Source organism: Haliaeetus albicilla, chromosome Z (genome assembly GCF_947461875.1).
Source record: "Haliaeetus albicilla chromosome Z, bHalAlb1.1, whole genome shotgun sequence".
In the NCBI taxonomy this organism is placed as follows: domain Eukaryota; kingdom Metazoa; phylum Chordata; class Aves; order Accipitriformes; family Accipitridae; genus Haliaeetus; species Haliaeetus albicilla.
This window is the reverse complement of record NC_091516.1, coordinates 11,349,970-11,367,377: the sequence shown is the minus strand read 5'-3', so window position 1 is coordinate 11,367,377 and position 17,408 is coordinate 11,349,970. Positions and strand designations below refer to the sequence as shown.

The following is a 17,408-nucleotide window of genomic DNA, read 5'->3' as shown; positions in this document are numbered from 1 at the left end:
CTGATAGTAGGAGAAAAAACAGGAATTTAAGGTTCAGGCTGAATGCATGATGCTACCAAAAGCACACTAAATTGGACTACATCTCAGCGATGATGAGACAGTTGTTGCTCCTTCTGATATACAGTCATTTTTGCTAAAATAAGAATCCTGCACACCAAGAGCTCAGAGATAGCTCTTATCTGCAACTTTAAATACCAGCAGACTTGCAAGCAAGTTGTACCTAGAATACACATGCTCTAATTTTAAGAACTTGAGAAAATTCACCGTTGCTCAGTTCAGCCACCATGTGAACAGTTCCTTCAGCCCAGCTGCCTATATTCTTGGCTCCCAACTCTCTACCATGCCAACATTTGGTTTTTTGCTACCTACTTCATAGAAATGATGATAAGATACAAAACAAACGTCTTGCATTGCACTATGAAGAAAATGCCCAGTGACTCTATTACAAATGACAAGCATGATGTGTCAACACGCTACTTTCTCTACAGTCCTTACTATGACCCCTATTTTTGTTTCACATATACATTGCTAAGCCACATAATAAAGAAATTACTTGTAACTATATACTTACAGTCATTTTTCAAAACGTGAAGTTTCCTAATAGAAAAGCCTGCCCCTGTTTTAACTGGAAAATACCTATAAACTTTTCCATTCAAGCCTTCAACCTTCATTGTAAGGATTAAGCATAGAAAGTGCTTTTCCCTGATCTAAAACATTTCTCAAGCTGTACATTCAACTTAAGTTAAAGTATCCATCTTGGAGCAACCAGGTACAATTTGCCTCCACACATGGTCAGACCATTGGCGTCACAACATCCACTCGAGACAGTCCATGGGTGAAGAAGGAAGACTTAAGCCTCTAGGAGTACAGACAATGCAGTCTTGATGTGCAATTATAATTTATTTATAAATACACTGCAGAGACAGTTTTGGACTAACGAGCTCAGGTACTAGCAACCATAGGACTACAGCCTCACAGAGCTCAGATGTATGTAATCGGCTAGTTAAACCCAAGCATTTAACCAAGTCCAGGCAAGTTCTTTCATGTTTGCTTCTACAGTTGCACTGCTAAGCATACTTAAGCCAACTAATTCAACAGCTCTTGAGGTATTTCTTAAGGAGCTACAACTCAAACTTCAGAAAAGTAATATGCATATTCATTTTCTCCACATTTTATTTTTCCACTATGACAAATGACTCTCAGCAACTTTCAAGCTGCTTTTACAAGCATCCCAAAGAGGGTTAAACTCTACTTCTCCACCCTTCAAAACAGGCAACTTGCAAATGCACCTGCTAATTAGGCTCTCTACTGCTACAGTTTGCTTTGATCTCAACAACAATCAGCTTCTCATGTTCTGATGATACAAGCATGATTAAGCAGCAATCGAGGAGTTAAAGGCAAAATAATGAGACAGGAATACAGTATCTTCTGTTCTCATCTCAGACTATTACATGATGCAGACTCCAGACATGTCAAAGTATATGGAAATTATCTTGCTAGGCGCACAGGGAAGTAAAAATCAACTCAACTACGCAGGTTGATTGAAGCCTCAAATAATGAAGGTAACTGACAATGACAAATATAACCTAATGTCATCTCAACCACCAGTGCACCAAGAACCATTTAAAAATGCATATTTCATAGCAGAATATATTTACTTCATCTGTAGGAGACAGCTTTATACTGCATGTTTTAAAAAAACATTTTCTCAGGTCGTAATTACAGAATAGCTTGCTTCTATCTCTTTCTACTAATTCTAGAAGAAATTTAACACATGGTATGGCGCTTTAAGGAATCCTTTGAGTAAGGCAGTGATAAGACTCCAGGACATCCTCTGAGTAGGCAGCGCTACTGAATGAAGCACGTGCCTGTCATCGGCACACCTGGCAGTCGAACCTTCCCACCTTTTGTACCCAGGAACCAAGTGGTGTTAGCACCAGGGCTGGGCTGCGACCCTCCTCTGCTGCTGTCCAGGAGAGCCCTCAGGCAGCTGCGGCTGAAAAGACTTTCTGAGTACATCCAGTCCTGTCATGCATCACAGAGATGAAAGCAATTCTGAAACATACTTCTGCTCCGATATGCGAGGGGAAGAAAATGCAGGAAGTAAAATTTCCTACAAAATGGTACATCTGATAGAGCTTCAGCACTGGTAGCCATTCTTCCCCCACATCCCCAGCTTCCAGAGCCGGAGACAGGCCAACAGAGCCCACCAAACTGTATCCCCAGAGACAGATATGAAGTCACAGGGCTTTTTATGGAGTGGCGCACGCATAATGAATTAGTCCTGTAACTTGTAGGCAGTAAACAATACTGATATTGCACAGAGGAAATAGGAAACACTTCCCCTTATCTACACCAATCGGCCATCATTAATAAAAATTAGCTTTTAAAAATTTTGCCACTAAAATAATCGCATCGTAGTTATGGATAAGCACTTGTACAGAATGAGAAGATACCATTTCCAAAGAGGTTTCTAGGTACAAGTCACATGATTTTATGCCCAACTTTCCCCATCCATCAAGTTGTATCAAGTATTTGACACTGTAAGGCCTAATGAGCTAATCTGCATTTTCAACAATATTAATGGAAAAAAAAGAATTCTACAGCATGTTTGTGAAAACTCTGGATTTCTACCACTGCCAACTGCTCCCCTGCATGAACAGGGAAAACCTCCCCTTCCAAGTCCTGCCAGCACATGCCAACCCATGGATAAGAGAACAGCTTGTTCTTCATGGCCCATAAAGCTGTTGATCTTTCTGCTAATTAGTGTTAGTAGAGTGATGAATTTCTGATGCAAAAACCAGCCTGAGAATCTCCAAATTCATTTCAAATCAACCACAGATTAGTTGCATGGGAATAGCAATAATTGCTAAGCATATTTGGATGACTGATCAACTCAGAGGTGGAAAGCTGATCAAATCAGGAATATTAGAGAAGAAAAAATATATACATACCAAGATTTCTCAGTTTTTAACTCTTTACTAGATCATGAGGTAACTTCATTAATGTGAAGTGCTTTAGGATCTTTGGATTAAAGATTCTATAAAATTAAATCTGTAGGTGTCATGTCACCAATATTTGTATAAAATCAATTTAAGGTTAGCAAGATAACAACCCTACCACAATTAGAGACAATTAGCCCAGCAGGAAGTCTGTTTCCAGGCAGTTATTGATGAGATAACAGGAGGCAAGATAAGAACTTCAAACTACAGGTAACAAAGAGTGGGGTTTTTTCTTTGTATCTAGCTGTGGAGCTTATCAGTACGGTATAGAGACAAATGAGCTAGCCACAGCACTTTGCAAAATACAAACTCTTCCCAGCAATATGCTCTCATACCTTTCAGAAGTAGAAAGGGAGATAGCAATCTCCAAATGCTGCACCAGAGCAGCTGAGGAGACCCAACAGAGCTACACCGCACATCACAGTGCAAATGGAAGAGCAGCAATGGGACATGAAAGCAAGGCCAATTCAATTTGCTTGTCCAAGTGATTTGCTAGGTTAACCCCCTCCACAGTAAAAGCTCATTTAATTTCTCAGCCTTTCATATTACTTTCTGCCATGAATTCTATTTAAGCATCTCTGAACACAGAAAACTAAAATCTGTAGACAATTTAAGCCAAAAACCCTCTGACTGTAGACAGCCCTTTGAAGTTTGTGGAGATCAAGAAAAGCAGCCACCACAGAAAAGCAGCTTTTTAATTAAACATCTTTTCTCCCGTTTAAAGGCCCAGTCTGTGCACAGTTAGGAATCCTTAAGAAGGGAATGTAAGGCTAGGGCGAGAGGCATTTAAATACAGGTGTACGCACAGAAGTCTATTGTCCCAAGAAGAACAGAGCTGACCTCACCTGACCATGCTTTGCTCTCAGTCTGTCCAGTGCTCCTCCAACATCCCTGCACGCCGAGGGCACCAGCACCCTTCTGGAACAATGATCTTTTTCCCCTCTGTGTTTGACCTAGGGCTATTAAACGAGTAGCTACAGCTCAGCTTTGTGACAGGGCTTATTCCACAGTTGACCAAACTGTGCAAGGATTGTGGTTTTATACCACCTGTGGCACAAGCAGAACTTTTAAAGCTCCAGTTTACTTCCCAGGTAAAGGATGTTGCAAGTACTGTTACGGGACTGTGTGCATGCAGGGAAGGGGGAAGATGGAGCAGGAGAGGGGTTATGATGCAGAAGCAGCAGAAGAGGAGAAAGGCAAATACTGATTATTTTGTAAGTGTTTTTGCTACCCAAAACTTTACAATCCTTTGGAAGCACATTTTAAGTTAAAAGAGGAACTGGTCATAAATGACTTCCAAATACTTCTACTCTGAAGTTGTTTTCTCTCACAAATGCTTATGTTTAGCAACCCCCATTACAAAATACTATTTTTCATCCTTTCTTTCTATTAAACAGTACTGCTAGCACTTCACACCAAGAATTATTAAAGTAGATCTGCTACACTAATAGAAGGCCACATCCAATATAGTCTTTTCATTTCAAATTCAGTCTCACTTTCTCCAGAAGTCTTCCTCCTCTCCCTCCTTGGAGATGAGGATTAAGGAAAGCAATACTGTCGCAACAATTAGACTGAAGTGACTTTTCCAAAAATATAATAGCATGGTGTCTCCAGGAAGCAGTATTCATTTCTTTTCTTGGCCAAATTTTATTTACTATCAGTGGTTCCCTAGCAATTTTCAACAGGAAGCCATAGTAGGTTTATTCTCAAAAACATTGATTTAATTTTCTTCAACTCTGAAGAGCATTCTTTGCTTGTCACTGAAAATGTGTGGTTGCCAGGTTGCTTAAAACTGAAAAGAAAAAAAAAAAAAAAATCTGAGTTCCAGTTTCCCTGAAGCTGTGTAGAATGTAAGTTCAGTTTCTACCCTACCTCTCCAAGTTTCCAAGCCTCCTCTCCCTTGTGTTGATTTCCCACTGGAAAGACTCTGTACATCATTCTCAATTTCTCTCACATTCCTATATAAGAGTTTTGTAATTTACTCTAGCCAATTCAGAGTAGTAGGTTCTCAGTAACTGTAATCCTTCAGGTTTTATAAGTCTCATTCAATATATTGCAACAATATAGATTTTATTTCTTCTCGTATGTCATGCATAACATTATTCCCTCTTGTAAAGCCCAATAAACTCATTTATTTGTGATCTATTCCCAGAGATAAAAACCCTATCTATTTACCTCTATTAGTATTCAGCCTTGCAGGATTTGAACTATCCTGTTTTATATAAACAAATTAAATTTTTATTTTTGTTTTTATTGTTAATACTACTTATGCTCTATGGCTCAATGATATTGTGTTTTTAACACCAAAGGGAAAATCAAAGTAACACACAAAGCACAATGCACTTATTTTCTAACATTTAGAATGAGCAACAAGCATCAGCATAGGAATACTCTGCAAATTCATAAGCTAGGAGTCTTCTCTCTTGCTTTACTTAGTCCCACTTAATGTATTTCTAGGAGTTAAAGGTAACATTTTTGAACAACAGAGGTAGAGACTGTACCTTAAACAATTTTAAAAATACTTTTCTGAACTATTTTACAATGGACTGATACCCATTGTTAAACTAGCACTTAAGTTAAAAAGTATCAAAAGCCACAAAACAAAAGTAAGAATAAAAGAAGACAGTAATCAGTGTAAAGTGATATTAAAAATCAAGTACTTTTCCAAATGACAAGTCTCCAAATATTTTTTCCCCCTTATGGACCATGAGTATCTTTGCAGAACCATTAAGACTCAAACAGAAATTAGGGAGGGGATGTGTGAGCATAGATGTAAACCCAAACTAAGGACATGTCAGCTCACTCATTTTAATGGAAGGCCTTCTCATCCCCCCTGCTTTTTTTTTTTTTTTTTTAAGTGATATTGTGATTCCTGTAGTTTCAAGCCAGAACACTGAGCCAATGATAAGCATTAAAGAAACATAAAAAACAAACAAAAACAAACAAAAAAACCAAAAACCTTAAGTATGTAAAAAAACGTAGGTAAATACAAGCCCAAGGTAACACTGAAATTAATAAGTTCAGATTACTGAGCATTTTAAATAATTCTAGAAAATAGTTGTCTATCTGCAGTGATTTCTTTAAAATCAATTTTAAAAAAAAAATCCCAAAAGAATATTAAGAACCTTCTGTCATCAGAATGACTTTGATTAATTTAATCGGTATCATGAAAGCTGTTAAGATATTTAAACTATTTTAAGATACCAAAGCCTTAGGGTATTCAGGTTCATTTAAAGTGCATTAGTAATAAAGCAGTTTAACATCATTGCACACCATATTCCCAAATCCTGACATGAAGCCCTGCACAACACATTGCAAGCAGACAAAAAGCATATCAATTTCCCTTTAGAAAGACCTCAAGCAATAATTCAAGAATAGAGATAAAGACCAGAGACTACAGCAGCAGAGCACATTTGTTTCATCTGTTTTTGATTAAGCCGCTTTCTCCCTCTTTATCTGGAGGACTTATACGGGAAAGTTCAGTTTTTAAAGGCCACCACCCTACCTGAAAGTTAAACAAAAACAAAATTAAAAACCCACACCAACTCCTGCTGAAATAATAAGTAGTGTGCTGGCAGTTTTTAGTTTCAGTAAAACACTAGTTTGCTCTAACATTTCAAGTTTTTAGAGCAGTAACGTTCCAGAGAAGCCAGATAGTTCACCGGTATTGACACTTCAGACTGCTCTAAGTCACTTATCTTTCATGAAAGCCCATACAGATGACAAATACTCTTACATTGTTTCTGATATCCTAATAATACAACTCTTCATAAAAAAGAAGTTGCAAGGGAAACAGCATATCTTACCCTAGTGACACTAAAAATCACAGCAACGATTATGTGCTGATATAACACAAGAAGTTCCTGTAGCAGTATCTATCCTTCCTTCACATAAAGTATGAGACAGTTTAATTTTTTAAGTTACTCAGGTAAAAAAAAAAAATATTATTTGTCACTCAGAAGCATTGTAGGTGATTCTGAGCTACTGATTACAAAAAGAAGTATTGCAATAGCTTCTTGGGGCTTCTTCCAGCATAAGGACAGCTAAAGGGGTGGGAAGGAAGTGAGAAAAGCAAATACTTGATTTTGATATCAATCAACATCACTTGAACAGAAAACCCAAGATATTGAGTCTCAAATTTATTCCTTCCACTAAATTCACTGAAATCTATTGTCCCCCTCACCAAGTACTCGATATCCTGTTCCTCATAAGAAATTCTTCAAACTGTTAGAAATTGTGAACTTCAGGAATATATTTAATTGCCAAATTCTAGTGAATTTAAAAATTCCCTTCTTGAAATACACAAAGCAAGTGCCAGTTAACCTGTTCCAATGCTTTCACTCCACACTCAAACAACTGCTCTTCAGTGAGCACTGCAGTCATACAGCTCCCAGAATACAATCACAATTTCAGCATCTGGCATCTTCCACAGATACTATCACAGCAGGGAGGACTCGAGCCCTTTTCAAGCATCCTGCGACCTCTGCACGGCTCCACTGAGAAGTTGCGGTCCACAGCCAGCAGCTAGCTGGTAATGGCCCTCCTCCCCTGCAAAGACTCCACCAGATAAATGAGGCCATATTGCTTTTTCTTTAATGAAATCAAGTCTAAAGGGACCACCTGTGCACTTTAGCTCCCTAGGGAAACAAGATGTATGTGATCCCATAGATGAATGCATGCTAGGACATCTCAAACAACCCTTAAAGCACCAAACTAAGTCAGCAAGATAAATGCCACATACCTGAAGATTTCAAGAAATGGATCATTTTCAGGCTGTGCTTGGCAATTTATCAGCACCCCATGGGGGCAGAGCCTCAAACATGAGCTCACCCCACTGACAACCAGGGAACCCATGTGGAAGAGACCTTATGGAAACTCCACGTGGAGCTCACACCTTCCCCAAAGAGTTCAGTCACAAGGCAAACACCAGGGCTCAAGGTGCTATCAGCTCCACAGCTGCTAAACCTCCAGGTGATGTTACATACACCCCAAACTCACCAGTCAGAGCTCCTCCAAGGCTTCCTCTCCTGAGCTGTCTCCCATCTTCACTCAGCTGCCTCTTAAATTTAGAAGACTTTCCAGGGCCAGAAGAGACTTCAGGACTGCTGGATTTTCGAAAAGGCATAGGTGGGGGGGACAATATGTGATCAAGCTGCAAAGAAACAGAGAAAAAAAAAGTAAATATACCGTTTAAATGCTTAACTTCACTGAAAAATATCTAAGTTACTTTTACCTACATATTATGACAGCATTTGGGAAAAATAAAAGTGTTTACAAAGATCTTAAGGTAATTAAATTGCGAACTGAAACTGAAAATGTTTCAAGTGCCAGCTTTGTGGCTGGCTGTGTAAGAAAGCCATCCTCCTTTTATATAGCTCACACCACCTCCAACCACACTCTCACACAAGGAGCAATTTTTGCAGTGGTCCCATCTCAAGGTACAAGGGATCTGACTTCAGCTTACTCGACCTTCCATAAAGCAGCCTTTTTGCAGTCACTAGATGGCACTGTACTATCAAAATGCAAGCCACTGCGCAGTGTACGGAAACACTGACAGACCAGTGGGAAGAAAAATAATAATTAAATTATCCTGTTTATAAAACAGGCGTTCATTTACACTGACTTTGAAATAAGTGTAAATACAGAGCCCCGTTCTTCAGATTCTGTTCCTGTCATCATTTTTACTCAACATTTTAGCCCTCTGGTTTTGATGATGCATTTAATGTCTCAGTAGTTGATTAAATTCATTAAAACAAAACAAAAAGCAAGTAAGCAAATACAGGCAAAGGAAGAAAGACCACGGATGCGAGTAAGCAAAGCAGAAAGAGTTTTACAAGCATCCCTCCCCTTTACACCATCCTTCCTGGTGCAGTCACATGGTGTCACTATTTTGCAAACCACTCAAATGTTTTTCTATAACATTTAAACACTGATTCTTACCAGAATTTTTTAGGAAGCCAAGCACAAAGTCTTTCAGATTTTTACAGTTCATGTACTAGACTTATCAGCCAATAATCTACATATCACCTGCATACCTGACTGCTTCGTCCTCTCCTTCCACTGAAAGGAAGGAGTCAAGGTCACCATAGTCACTGATGAAGATGGACAGTGAAGCCCATTTTTGCTTACAGTTAGTCCCACAGCAAAGCACTGTGTGCCCCACAAAGCACTGTGTGCCCCACAAAGCATTTTGAATCCCACATTTAGAGTTTCTTTTGTATTTAGTATTTCAGGTTAGTTAGTGGTTTGGGTTTTGGGGTTTTTTTAATCAAATCTGCAGCTTATTGGAAGTGTTTACAGACATACAGTTCATCAAGAAACACAGTGGTTTCTGAATCTGCTTCTTCAACATATTAACACTCATTCATGTTCATGACAGACTAAAGTAACTGATAAACTCACAGCCCATGCCTTCAGCAATTTCCTAAATTAGGAGGTTTTGGGGTCACAAAGAATATTTAATTGACCACTGTTACCATTTATCTTTCACAAACACACGTGTGTCACATTTTTATTTCCAAGTGCTAAGATACCTCACAAGGTGAATTTAAAAATAACTTAAAAAGGCAATGACTGACAACAGCTGGCTTCTAAGAACATTATTTTGAGACTCTTTCACTTAAGTCTATAAGCAAATACTCTGACTGCTCACTGACTGATGGACAGCAACCATTGCTCAATGCCGCACTCTTGAATGCCTCCAAGCATCTAACAACAGCATGATCAGATCAAGGCTTTAGGTGAGTTATTGGCAAAAATTCATGCACTTTCTTAAAACAGGTTCACATCTCAAAGCAATCAACCACATTTTAAATCTTTTTCCTGGCATGAGGTTCATCAAAACTTTATAAACAGCAAAAAGAAAAAAAAGAAAAAAAAATCATCAGCAAATGCACTAACCTCCCTGCACATTAGCACTTAAGACTACCCAACAGAATTAGCATCTTCCACCCTACCACATTTTCCCCTTATAAGCAGGTATACAACCTTCATGGCTCACTCACTCCCACAGTGAACAGACTTGTGCATTCCACAACATGCAGTCTAATTACAATAGTCATTATTTCCAGTTAAGCTGTGCTCCTTTTCCACATTTTCAGGGTTTCAGAAGAAACTTTAAGTGGGGCTATAGTACAGAGCAGCACAGTATCATCCAGGTCCTCAATTCATATTTAAGATGCTTTTCCACTGTCCAAACTGGCAGCTTCAGAAAAGTTTAATGTTTGAAATCTAAGACAGTTTAAATATCAACCCCCATTAGCTCATCATTTTAACAGCAATGCCCTGCCAGCATTCTCTTGCAAAGGTACCTCCTTGCTGCTAAGTGACTACCACAACTAAAATTTCTGTTTGATACAATTCCAGCACCAACTTTGGGCACGCAAGTTCTCAACAATACAAACTTCTTCAAGGACTTGCACAGAAATGCAGGAGACCCTGCACAGCCAGGGACTGCATCTTAGCCACTGGGACAGAAGCTACCAGCCAGGAGGAAGTAATTTTAACCCCACATGCACTGGCTATGCCCATGATCCTACATGTTGAGGTTCTTGGGAACAGGACTGGGGAAGAAAAAAATGGAGGGGAAAGAGGGGAGACATCCTTCCCACCAACACTTTTCAACATGATGTCCTCAATTTGAAAGTGCATATGCAATCCTCTGACCTGAGAAACACGGGAATGAAATGCAGTTTCTGAAGTTTTCCATTTTTAAGCACAACAGGGTGAAATTCAGATTCTGTTGAAGGAGAACGTGATTCTATTACACAGCCATAACAAAAATAAGCATTCTTGCATATGACAAATTAAGGTCCAAAATATCACAGCAATATTAGGTTTCACCAAGTGTTTCTTGGGAGCAGAAGTTCTTTTTAATACAGCAACAGTCAAATTTAATATAGTAGACAACACTTACACAGATCTGTCAGCTGGTTTTCAGCTGGATCTACAGTGGAATAGTGTCTCATCACCTGAAGCAACTATACCAAAAGACATATGGTCTAGCACTACAAAGAAACAAAATGGAAATAAAAGATTTAACACTTTCATATTGATGGCCAACTCCTGCTTTATGGAAACAATTACACATATATCAACAAAGCATCTCTCGAAGCTATCCAAAGGCTTGCTTTTGCTTCTAAAGGGCAAAATAAGATCTACAGAACATACAGTGTGTATTTGAAAGGAGTCTGTACATTGTAACTGCTGTTGTAGTAGACCGAGAAGAATAAACAAGGACATACCCTTTAAGAGCATTGACATAACAACTCTGGATGCTGGGGAAATATGAGAGAAATAGACTGCAGAAAGTAGCCAAGCTTGCAAGCTCCCCCTGAATAACTTCTTGTGCGACATGAACTGATTCAACTCAGAGAGGCTTTCTAGCCCCCGTTCAGACCTTACTACAAGAAGCGGATGAAGAGGCTTTCTGTCCTCTACAAAACAGCCTTCTCTCCTGCCAGGCAGAGCATTCAAGTCCAAGTAAGTGAAACCAACAGAACATTTTATCAGGTCCTGCTTCCTTGGAACACACAGCTGATTCTGAAGAGTTATAACATGGCACATATTCAAATCACAAAGTGGTTAATTCAGCCAAAATGACACTATAATTGTTCAGCGAGAAGACTGTGACAAGCTTCAATAAATAATAGCAAGACCTATCCAAACTTGTTAATACTTGCTTGAAAGACCTCCTGGGAACCTGAACACTATGGAAGTTCAGGCTGTGTGTCTTACCAGTTACAGATTGGACATTGCTCTCCGCAAGACAACATCAAAGCAAATACGTTGAGGAATGAGGGCTGTTGAAATTCTACCAGAGATACTTGGAACAATTTTATTCAAGCTGCTTCTACTCAGCACATCACATAGTTTTGCCCAGCCACAATCATCACTCTATTGGTATTTACTTCATACTTACTAGCTATATGGACATATGTCGATGTTGTATGGCACACAAGCACAACAGGAGAACCAGGGTTTGGTTGGCTGCATTTTTTTTTTTTTTTATAGTGAAACTTGCTTGACAGCAAGTTGCAAGAAATACAATAGCTGTATCCCTGCAGGCAGTTCTCAACAGACAGACATTCATGTTATACTTTGAGGTTTTGGCTATCACATGCTCTGCCCACTGTCTTATTACTGCACTCAGGCTACAAGCATACGCTTCTCTCTACACTCTTTTTAAAAAAATGTTAGTGACTTAGGGAGCAATGGGATAACGGTGGGCATTTCCACTTGTCTGTGGAATTGCAGGGCAGGGGAATAAAAGAATTTGAGAAGTTACTTCAGAAAGTCACTACTTCAAAAAGACCCATAACAGCTAAGATAAAGTATATGTAAACAAGTATATTTGACTGTCCTGTATCTACAGTACAAAGGGAGTTAAGTCAGCCATTGAATGCACACAGGTTGCTTAGAGAGGGATTTTTAATCAGCACACATCTCGCCACCAGTCTCTGCTGTTAATATTCACAAAGCATGGATAGCTAACTTATGTAAAAACTCTCCCTCCCCCAACATTAAATACTGAATAATTCCTTTCTGACAAAGGCGCTTTGAAAGACAGAAAACACATGGCAAACTCCAAGCTATGCAGAACGTACTGCTCTACAAAATTAATTTCTTTCAATCCATTTTTTCATACATTCCATAAAAAATCTGCCTGTTTCATGTGGTAGGTATGATGAATTTCTACAGAAGCACTGTAAAATTTAGATAACACCTTTCACAAAACCCTGTTTACACCCCCTCCCTCCCATGAACCTTACAAAAAGGAACAGACAGTATCATTAGAGGAGAACGGCTTAAAAATTACATAGAATAGTATCATCAAAATATCCCTACCATAGACTCCTACATGTAGATTCAAACATCCTATAGAAAACATGGATGGAATTTGAGTGACAGTCTCCTCCAGTTATACAGGAATTTCCTCCAGGGAATCAGGACTGAATCAATTTGTCCTCAAATAATTTTTTTTTCCATATTTTAAAGCTATTCATTTTCTGTGTGAATAGAATCAGCTACATTCCTCTAAAGAAAATTATTCTCACACTGTACTAGCCATGGACTTTTAACAGCTCACCTACTCAGAAAGGATTATCTTCATGTTTTAAAAAAACCCAGGAGCATTAGATCCAGCTGTCTACCATCATGTATTTATTCTACAGATAGAATGAATTCTCTGCTTGATAATTTTATCATCAAGTAGTCACATCAAGTATGTCAGCCCACATGTCCTTATGAAAATTAAGGACATGACAACTGGTTCAAAATAAGACCTAGCATTAGTGTTTAGAAGTACAATTTGAGCCGAGTACATAATGAGATGTGAGGCAGCTAGAAAAAATAATGGATTTCAGGAGAGGAAATCTGTGGTACAAGAAGGTGAATGAAGCTAAGATAACACAATCACACTGATAACATTAGGATAAGGAAAATAAGCTATTCTGAGCTGTTGAGATTTGTTGCAACATGGGGTGGGGTTTTTTCCCAATAAAAATTAAATCGAAATGAGAACTGAACTCATCTGCTCAGCTCCACCTTTTCTTGAAACACCCAGTATGGTTTTATTGTCCCAAATACTTCACCCCCAACCTCCCCTAATCAATCCATAGGCAATATTCCTATTTCTCACAGAAACTGGGAAATACAGGTCAAGTATTTAGTCTTAAAAATATGAACAAAGATATTCTATTAAGCATTTTAATTTATTCCTCTTGAATGCTGCACAACTCCACTCTACCTCAGGTCATGTCATATATGCACATTAAATCGTAAAGTTTCCATAAAATGGCTGTGTGCTGTCACCCATTTTAAGCCTCCCCCAGTCAGGCACCAATCCAAGAGAGATGTATTGCCTGAAAACTCTCACATATAGTGCACTGAAAGCAGAAAATATCTAGCCTATTTTTACTGCTTAGTTTTTTTCATTATCAACCACGAGTCCCAAAATAAAATTCTACTACCAAGTGTGTTGTCATCAAATATGCCAAATCACATTATACCTATCCAGATGTTTAAAGAAGCAAGAATGGAAAGCATCATGTTCCAGTCCCATGCAGACAAAAGTATAGGAGTCCACCCGGTGATAAAAAGATATTCAGTTGTTCCATAAAAACTCTCATCTTTATAAAGCTAAATGCTTAAGTGGAGCATGGCTTCACAAACCTAACACACCCCTCCCATCTGTTGCATCTCCAGATATAAGCCATGCCAGAAGCAAGCATGTTTCTGAGGCCAGTTAAGACCCACCACTAGTTCAACAGTGATTGACCCTTTGTAGCAAAGCAGACTGCTAGGAACATAGATCAACCTGTTTCTTCCCATTATTTACACTGGGTTTCTCTCAGCACACTGCCTCTCTATCTGGCTTCTTTGCAAGCGTTTTAAGCACAGATACTGAAACATAATAGCCCAGAAAAGCACTTTTTTTGAGGCCAACTATACGAACTTACTTCAGCTGGATATGTGGGAGAAGTATGATCTTATCACATATTCTCCCTAAGTCTAATTAAATTTGGCACAGATACATGAGTTTTGATTAGCTGCACTGACATAGAGAGCAACACTGAATATGATCTTATTAATGGATAGGACTGTATCTTCCAAAAGCCAAAAGGCATCTAAGAATTTGATAAAAAAGACATTTTAGCCAATTAAGAGCACAGTGCACTTTAATTACTCCAGATGCTTGACAAGAATTCAGAACCAAATTAGACTTGAAGAGGAGACACTACAATGGGGTAGTGTAGATGCCCAAGAGGTCTGTATCATCACAAGCAAAGGTGAAAACAAATTTCCAGCAGATATCCTGCAGTAACTGACATCTGTGAGGAGCAGCTCCACTGCTTTTGGTCACAACAACATCCGCTTTTGAAGGATCCTGCGTGGGGGTGCAATCTGGGGGTACACAGGAGTCTCCACTAACCTGCATCAAACCCAATAGCTGAATGAGATCATTAGCAGTTCCAATTAAATCAGCTGATGGCTGGAATCTTCTACATTCCCTTTGCCCACAAGCAATATCAACCCACCTCAGTTTTGAGTAGGGTTTACAGAACTGTGCAATTATTCTGAATATTCACAGCTCTTAGAGCAGCCTCTGCTTTGCAGAACAGAGAATCACAAATAACCTAATTCTGCACATAGATAAAAGGAAATACTTCTCAAAAAACTAGCATCCCTTCTGTCATGGCTTAAGTCCAGCCAGCAACAAAGCACCACGAAGCCACTTGCTTACTCCTCCCCCCCTAAGATGAGGAGGAGAAAATATGAAGAAAAGCTCATGGGTCGAGACAAGGACAGGGAGGGATCACTCATCACTTTCAGTCATGAGCAAAAAAACAGATTCAACTTGGGGAAAAAACAGAACCAATTTAATTTACTACCACTCAAATAAAAAAAAAGGATAATGGGAAGTAAAACCAAATCTTAAAACACCTTCCCCTCACCCCTCCCTCCTTCCAAGGCTCAACTCCACTCCCGATTTTCTCTACCTTCTCCCCACCAGCAGCACAGGGGGATGGGGAATGGGGGCTCAGGTCAGTTCGTCACACATTGTCTCTGCTGCTCCTTCCTCCTCAGGGGGAGGACTCCTCAGTCTTCCCCTGCTCCACTGTGGGGTCTCTCCCACAGGAGACAGTTCTCCACAAACTTCTCCAATATGAGTCCTTCCCACAGGCTGCAGTTCCCCACGAACTGCTCCTGTGTGGGTCCTTTCCGCGGGCTGCAGTCCTTCAGGCACAGACTGCTCCAGCACAGGCTTTCCCACAGAGCCATGGTCATCTTCAGGGGCATCCACCTGCTCCAGCCTGGGGTCCTCCAGGGGCTGCAAGGTGGGCATCTGCTCCCCTGCTCACCTCCATGGGCTGGGGGGTGGACAGCCTACCATGGGCTGCAGGGGCATCCCCTCCTCTGGCACTGTGGAAGGATTGCTGGAGGTGACTTATTGGTATGTCCCCCCCTGCCTTAAGGGAAGGTGAACCTCCAGGGTGGAATGCAGTGGATATGCAAGGAATCTGTTCCATAACAATTCCCTAAGCAACATAACCTGCAACCTTAGATGTTAGCAACACCAGGGGAGCTTGGTATGCTGACTCTAAGAGAAACAACACAGAGGGTGGAGCGGCGTGGAAGCACCATAGCCAGGCTCTGTGATCACTGCAGGGATGGGGAACTTGAACTACTGGAACAAGAATGGAAGGTCCCTGCATTAAATGCACTGAAGCAAGGAGGTGAAACAATGGTGTTCAGTCAACACTATTGTCTTACTTCTGATATATACCATAAGTGCCCAGTTCTGGAGTAGTGACACGCTAAATCATGTTCTCTGGGTGAACTCTGCTCATGATAATCCCATTATAATACCAAAACACACCTCCATCCCAAAAGCTACCTGCCTCCAAGGTGTGACCACCCCTCAACTGAGCATGCACTCTAAAGTTTCTCTAGCATATACCTTTAAAAGTAAAGCAAGGAGATTTTACACCAATCATAATAAAGGTATGTATGACTAGAGTCACTCAAGCTCCACCTAAAAATTAGAAAATATAAAAGGGCTTAAGAGAGGGGGAATGCTAGGGAAGATACCATCCTAGACAAATTGGGAGGACATCACATTATTGATTTTACATCCTACATATACATACAAACACAATGCTTAAAACTCAAGTCACTGTTCAAAATTGTCTAGTGTATTATGCTGAATACATGATGTTGTATAAATAAACCAAATCCATGAACAAAGTTCATGATGCTTTTCTGTAGCATGTTCCTACCTATCATAGCCTAGGTAGTACAGGAATATTTTAAGAATTCTGCTAAGGATCAACAGAGATATATCCACATTATTTTGCCACCCACTTCACATCCATTCTAGAAATGCAAATTTGCCTTAAAACAGTTGCATTTTTCTTGAAAACAAATCTGACCTCTAGCCAAATTGCAAGTAAAAAAATAAATACAACTCAGAGGAATACAAAGAATCAGCTATAGCTATGTTAAAAAAAATCAACTTGCATCCAACGCTTTTTCACAAACACATTTACACATGATTGCACAGAAGATGAAGCATGGCTTTCACAGTATTGTACAAGGCCAAGAAGTGGCCTATAAATATGCATACACACTGCTGTCTGAGCCAATTATTACTTTACCCTGGTTAAGATGAAACAGTTTTATTACAGTATGATCAAGTCCTTCAGTTCTTGAAAGACTCCTGCGTGCCAGCTCTGTACACACAGATGGACGGACAAACTGCTCCCCTTCTAGGGAGCACTGCTACCAACAACTCAGCCTGCCCTAAGTCTCCTTGGATTTACTCACACGGCTTTAATGAACATTAAGAAAACTATTAACAAATAGCAGGTTCTGTAGATCTCTTATACGGCACTACAACAAGAG

The 17,408-nt window shown here is 39.6% G+C and overlaps 1 protein-coding gene across 4 annotated transcripts in view; it reads right to left on the bottom strand.

Moving 5' to 3' along the window:
* Nucleotides 1-17,408, bottom strand: part of MAST4 (microtubule associated serine/threonine kinase family member 4) — a 307,197-nt gene that overhangs the window by 232,907 nt on the left and 56,882 nt on the right. For all 4 annotated transcript variants that reach the window (XM_069776435.1, XM_069776436.1, XM_069776437.1 and 1 more), the window contains exon 2: nt 8,001-8,154. In XM_069776435.1, coding sequence (XP_069632536.1) covers nt 8,001-8,154 — 154 coding nt within the window. The remainder of the gene's footprint in view (nt 1-8,000; nt 8,155-17,408) is intronic.